This window comes from Rhagoletis pomonella, unplaced genomic scaffold, assembly GCF_013731165.1.
Source record: "Rhagoletis pomonella isolate Grant_MI unplaced genomic scaffold, Rhpom_1.0 Rhpom_scaffold_00001, whole genome shotgun sequence".
Taxonomy (NCBI): domain Eukaryota; kingdom Metazoa; phylum Arthropoda; class Insecta; order Diptera; family Tephritidae; genus Rhagoletis; species Rhagoletis pomonella.
The window spans coordinates 12,925,412-12,932,496 of record NW_023458555.1 but is presented as its reverse complement, the minus strand read 5'-3'; the positions used below and the strand labels follow the sequence as shown (position 1 = coordinate 12,932,496).

The 7,085-nt window shown below is 34.7% G+C and overlaps 1 protein-coding gene across 1 annotated transcript in view; it reads right to left on the bottom strand.

The window, feature by feature from the left end:
• The window catches only part of LOC118735315 (glucose dehydrogenase [FAD, quinone]-like), a gene marked incomplete at its 5' end in the record, with an annotated part of 5,689 nt that extends 4,362 nt beyond the window's left edge, over positions 1-1,327 (bottom strand). Inside the window, 2 exons of the mRNA XM_036465031.1 lie at positions 4-343; positions 1,062-1,327. Coding sequence (XP_036320924.1) covers positions 4-343; positions 1,062-1,327 — 606 coding nt within the window. The remainder of the gene's footprint in view (positions 1-3; positions 344-1,061) is intronic.
• Between the last annotated feature and the right edge of the window lie 5,758 nt (positions 1,328-7,085).

Below are 7,085 nucleotides of genomic sequence, written 5' to 3'. Positions count from 1 at the left end.
GGCATGCAAATCGCTATCAACCTCAGTAATTTGCAAATTATTTTCGGATTTCTTATAGTATGGCAATATTTCGTCGTACGACCAACCGGTATTACCCAAGGATGCCCAATAGTCATAGTCCTCACGATTGCCGCGATTGTACATCATACCATTCACCACCGATGTGCCACCCAATACTTTGCCACGCGGCCAAGAGCAAGCCTGATTGGCATTTCCCAGGCACGCTGATTTCTCCGGTTGAGTTTTATAGTGGTAGTCGATGTCACTGCCAAGGTAATTTAACGAAATTGCTGGTACTTGTGAGCCAACTGGTTCATCATCACCTGTAATGGAAGCAAATAACGAAAGGGATTAATATAACTTTGAATAGGAATTTGTATATTAGTGAAGTATATCTCATAAAAATAACCCTTTTTTCATATCATACCTACTTATTAAAAATTTTGCTATGTGTTTTCATTTAAAAAATTGATCTTTTTTTGATTTTTTTACTTCTTTTTTTTTTTTGTAGTAAAGTTTTAAGATAAAATACGGAGATGCGGAGTTCTTTCGTTTGAGAGAAATTTAGTCAGTTTTATTTAAATAATACCGTTAAAGACCCCAATTTTCCAAAAAAGTCTCTTCGGTTTTTAAGGTTAGTTTTTTTTTTGAAAATACAGTTTTTTTCCTGGGAACTTACGTTTTTTTTAATCTGCAAATACTGACCTCCGGCCTGTTTATAGCCAAGATCATACATATAAGCTTTGTGGTCTCGGCCCAGACCGAAAACTACGTGTGCAGGTAGCTCATAGATATAGAGAAAAGGTGTCGTCAGACGTGACAATCAAACCTAATTCGAAAAGTCTTTCAATTGCAAAGATTTCGAAAAGTAATTGCAAGTGTAATCAAATCTTTTTAATATCACAAACGCGAGAAAAATTTTATAAAATTGATGTTTGCATTGGCAAGTTTTTATTTATAAAAGTAATTGCTAAAAAGTAACGAAAAGTATTTATCGGCTGCATATACATATGTAAATGCTGGTTTTAGCAACTTGAGGGCAAAGTGTTGTGAAAAAGTACTTTTGTAAAAGTATTTTTGAAAGGAATAGTTCATTTTCAAACCGCAGATTATGTTCTTGAAAAACGCACTTATTCGGACAAAAAAAGGAATTGAGACTTGTGCCATACTTTAGCAAAAACTTACCCGCTTCGACGAGCAAAACTTTCCAATGCGCTACTTCGGAGAGACGCGCAGCAGCAGCCGAACCAGCAGTACCGCCACCAATCACAACAAAATCATACTCACTATCGGGCTCGGAACGGAACTGACATATGTATGAGAGAGAGAGAGAGAGAGAAAAAAGTAAATGAACGAGCTATTAGGTTTGTTCGTCGAAAATCCAGCAAGAATTATCCAACACTCAAAATATCAGAGAGTAAGAAAAAATTCTCTCAAATTCTCTCTCATGTTGAGAAACTTGCAAATTTCTGCACGACTGCAAATTTGCAGGAATTTGCAAGTTTCGCTGCCAGCTGGCGTCTCTGGTTGCAATTGCATTCCGATTGCGAATACCATTTTTTTCAGCCGAATTAAGTTCAAATCATTGAAATTAACTAAATTAATTATATCAACAATTATTTACTTCCTTTTTTCATAAAAAAAATCGCTCGTGTTTATAAATTTTTAAATTTAACGAACTAATTTATTCAAATTATTGTAGACAAAAATGCAACCATGCGCCACAACCACATGTTTTTCGTGTTTGCAAATTCTTGCTGGCAAAATTTTTTCCAGCAAGAATTTGCAACTTCTCTCCAAGAGAACTGTCACTTTGCTCTCACAATTTTTGAGTGTTGGATAATTTTTTGGTCTGCACGAACGCGATTTGGGCAAAAATCGTGATAATTCGTACAAATTTTTTGCTCGACGAACAAACCTATTATTCGAACATTCTGAACTAAAAAACATGCAAACCTATTAAATTTGTTTCTCTAATAACATTTAATTTGTATTAAAGTTGTGTATTTATTTGTTTTGCTACCGACTTACTCTGGGTGTGGCCCGACCACACGGATCCTCGATATCGCATTGCGAGCGCAGGAATATCTCGAGCAGACCCATGAACAGCACGTATGCGCTGCCGCCACAGGTGGTGGCCAATGTAGGCGTGAGTGGTGAAGTCACCGGACAACCACAATGGCTGTAGAGGTAAGACATTTTGCTGCTGTAAAGAAAAAAGAAAATGGATAATGGTCAGGGTTGCAAACATTTTCTAAGATATTTTTATAGTACTTTTTCAAAAAAAAATCTGAAAAAATATGGCGCAGCTGTTGCCTTAAAACGCCAGCGCTGGCGTGGCAGCTGTTTCCTATTTTCAACCACCATTCATTGCTACATCATAGTGCAATAAATATAGTAGTAGTAGTCGCTTTGCAAGCCACTTGTGACAACAACATATATAGGCGGGTATTATGAATGAACGTATATATGTATTTGTTGGCGCTGTGACTTTCGTTAACCGCAAAGGCAACGAGGAGTTTTATTTTTATTTCATTGTTCACTGTGGCTGCTTGCGTAATATTTGATTGTAAATGAGTATTTATGTAAACATTAGCTTAAATTGTTTGCGCCAAGTTCACTTTTTGTAAATAAAAAATAGGTCTTTTACCCCTTACTAGTGTGTTACATATGTATGTACGACTCTTTTTCTGGGAGGTTGAGTGTTTGTATGGTTTCATGTAAATTTTCATATTTTCTTTAAGTTTTCGCAAAATTTTATCAACAACTGTTGTAGAAATATAGATAATTTCGTACCTGAAAAATTAAGGACCACTGTGGGCAATGCGAAAGGACAGCAAGTTCGTGGCCTACAGGCTTTTGTGATAGGATACTTTATAGGTAGTAAAAAGTCAAATTTTGAGTTTGGACTTAATTTATTTAATATTTTGCGTAAGGATTTCTCTTTAAGTTTTGATTGCACTCTCTGATTGCTTGCTGCAAATGTTGCTCCTTTCTACTTTTCAGTACGCAAATCAAGAATGTCAAAATTTGCAAGTTTAAATTGACATTAGTGTAATCTGGCAACATTTTTCAAAAATTGCGACCACAAAAATGGCTAAAAAGTGACCCTTTTAGACCGCTCAGTTGTCAAGGATTAATTTTTTTTTTTTACAAAAGTGTCGGAAAAAATATGCTTATCAATAGAAAACTCATGTTTTTTTTTAAATCATACAGTACTTATTAATCGACTTCAAAAAAATGAGAGAGTTATCAATTCGTCGGCATATTTGTTTTTATGTAAGTACGTTACCACACAACATTGGACCGATTTCTATAATTCTTTTTTTTTTAAGGAAAGATGGTACCTCAGAGGTGGTCCCATACTAATATGTTTTAGATACGAGAAATTAAAGGTACTCTTAAATTTTATATAGTATGACAATTAAAGTCGGTTTTGTTTTTTGCTTAAAAGTGACTTGTTTTAGCCGTAACTGATTTTAACCAGAAAAACAGGCCTTTTTGGCCACAGTGCACTGCCGAGAATTTCCAAGCAGTTTGTGGTAAAACAAATTTGTAATTTCCAAAAAAAATTTATATGTATATACTTAAATAAAAAATCTATGATAAAATGCTGCAAAGCTTACCAGAATTTAGTTTTTTCACAGAAAAGGGCCGATTTCAGAGCAATAACCAATGTCACTTCAGGAACTTGGAAATAGACTGACGAAAGTTGCAATACTCGGAAGGCCTTTTATTCAAAAATTTTCCATCTTAGATAATACTTAGAAAGTTATACTTAATTAGTTTTTGTACTTTATCTCCTAATACAGATCACGTAACCTTTGTTATCCCAACGTAGATATGTATGTATTTGCACATGTGCATACATATCTATTTAAACTAGTATCAGTTAGTTTATGTTTAACATCAAATTGTGAATGATTACACAGGTGAAGCATATAATCGCGTCAACATTTCGCAGCCTAAGGTACATTAAATATTTAATATCAAAACGGTTTTATTGCTCTACTTAGTCAACAAATATAAGCGAATTTTTTGATCCCATCCATTGTCTATGGTTTTACTTATTTATTTTAATTAAATAAATAAAGTGGCATGCTCTGCGGCGCCTTTGCCAGGTAAAGTACAAAAAAAAAGAAGAAATATGCCTCAATAGCCACATTTGTGAAAATTGTCCGATGAATAATATTAACAGGAATGGCTTAACTGCAATTGAAGCAATTTTAGAGGGTAGAGAACTAAAATTTTTTTAATCATTAATATGATTTTAATCTTTTAAGATTTTTTAAGGACAGAGCAGATGCTGCTCAGATGAAATTTTAATAGAGCCCTCTTTAATGGAGCGCACCTTAAGTGAACTGTTGGGTTAGGCAACGCCTTGTTTGGGCGCTAAACTACTTCAAGCTCTTAATCTAAGCGGGTAAATCCCTACGCTTTAATGGGTGTTCAGGGTTGGTTTTCTACGCAGGGCTAGCAAAAGCTCTCACCTCACGCTTTAGGATTTCAAGGATTTGTTTGATTGATCAGCATTTTAGTACCAGGATTCTTCACGATCGCCTAACACAGCGCCCAAGAGGGTAAGGTCTGCCCAGCACATGAACGTGATGTCGATCGAAAAAGGACATACATTAAGAATTCTCTGTGGGTGTACTTCTCGACATAGAGGTGGCCTTCAATGATATTCTTTTGGGGGAAAACGTCAGATCGTTGGGCAAGATTGGTGTATATGATATATTAAAAGATATAATTAGCGTGAATCTAAATTAACAGGGCCTCCCTGTAGCAAAAGCCAGAACATATCGAGCCTTAACTACCAAAATAACTTAAGCGACATTTTTTCCAAGCATCTTGATGCATCTCTGCATTTAAAAAAAAAGAAGTCAGTCCAGCGCCTTTGTTTTGACATTCGGGCAGTGTCGGAGCCTCAGCCGCTAAACTTAAACGTAGAATACGTGATATTATTAAGATCACATTCAAGTTAAAAACGGTACATGAAATATCACAAATCAATTTTGTTTTGTTTGTGTTAATACGTTGCAGCGCTCCTAAATACAGTGCAGAAATAACACCTTTTATTTTATACCCATATTTTTAATAATCGATTCAAATTATTAAATTATTTGAGTTTACCTTTTTAAACAGGTGGCAACCCTCCACCTACGTTCTTTTTACGTCATATTTCAATATTTCATTTAACTTATGCATACTTTAATTAAATTATAATTTGAAAACAGGTGGCAACCCTATTCAAAATATTTTAAACCGAAACCTTGTTAAAGCTTTACGACTGCCACACATATTGCGATACATATTTAAAGTGTTATATGAAGTTGAAATTAATTTCTAAAACATATGGCAACCCTCTTAAATAAAGTTCAAAAAACAACATTTTTAAACCATGCCAATTTAAACTTCATTTGACTTATTAAATAATTTGAGTTTAACTTTTACACAGGTGGAAAACATCTTCAATGTTATAAATGCTCAAACTAAACATTTCGTAATACTCCTTTGTTTGACGGCAATATTTTAAACAGATGGCAATCCTGCTCAAATTTTTTTCAAACCAAAACCTCGTTAAACCTTTTCCGTCTGGCTTTTGGATTGTGATGCATATATACTCTTAATTCGAATTGAATTAAATTATAAAATCAGGTGGCAACCCTCCTACATGCTGTTTGGAAATAAAGTTTCTTCAAAGCAATTTTGATTTATACTCATATTGAAGAAATTTATTTAACCTATTGTTTATATTGAGTCTAACTTTGTAACAGGATGGCTACCCTCTGCAAAATATTTTCAAACTACAACGTTTTTCGTAACCGAATTGGTTACTTACAAAAATTTTGTCTTTGAAGCGCCACACTTTGCTTTGAAATCGCTTTTTTAGTTCTCGTGCAATAAGCGTTTTCGTGAAGCTCTAAAAATTACAACTACAACATTTAAGCATAGCCTCCATATCGAAACGTAAGACGTATTTTACGTCAAAACATTAAAAAATGGGGTTCTTTATGAATACAAATAGTTTCGTAAAGAATTAAAAAAAAATCTCCTTATATGACAAAGCAGTTTAAGCTTTTCTTTCGAAGATTGGTTTAAGAAAAACTCGGACAACTGGATAAATAAGCGTCTCTCCAAGTTGAATTAAGATGTGTTGATGTATGAAACTTAAAATTTGGACGTGAATGAGTTTTTTTTTGCAAAGAAATAAAAAGGATGAGAAAACTCCTTTCCACTAATAACTCACAAGTCTAAATCGGAATAGCTTTGGTCCAGTATTTCAAGTTTTTCTTAAGCCAAACTTTGGAAAAGGTTAAAAAAATAGGATCAAAAATCCCATCAATACTTTTATTTTGGTTGACCCAATGCTACACCGACCGGCTATAAGGCTTATTCGAATCTTATAAAGCTTGGATTTCATTTATGAACTTTTGCATATAAATAGACAAAGAAACTAAAAATTCTTGAAACTTACCCGCTTCAACACGCAACACTTTCCAATGCGGCACTTCAGAGAGACGCGCAGCCGCAACCGAACCAGCAGTACCGCCACCAATCACAAACAAAATCGTATTCACTGGCGGGTTCCCAATGGCACGTTTTGAAAAACTTGCAGATCTCTTACATTTATTAAGTGAATTATATTTTTATTATTTATTAACTTTTATTTATTTACTTATTTTCTAGTTGGCTTACCCTCGCAGTGGCACGATCACAGGGATTCTCGATATAGCATTGCGAACGCAGGAGTGTCGCAAGCATACCCATGAAGAGCACATAGGCGCTTCCACCACAGACGGAGGCCAACGATGGTGTGAGTGGTGAAGTCATTGGACCACCGCAATTGCTCATGGGGGAAGACATATTGCTGCTGTAAGGAAAAAGCGAACGAATAAATTAAATTAGAAGCAGTCTAAATTTGCGAGCACAAAGTGACAATGAACCAGGTTAGGGATTATATGGACACTCAGATCATCACTAGATAAGGGTTTATAGTCCTATTATATCCCAAAAATATGCCACAGAAATGGCGCAATTACACTCATATATCCCATACATATATCTGGATTAAAAATGAATAC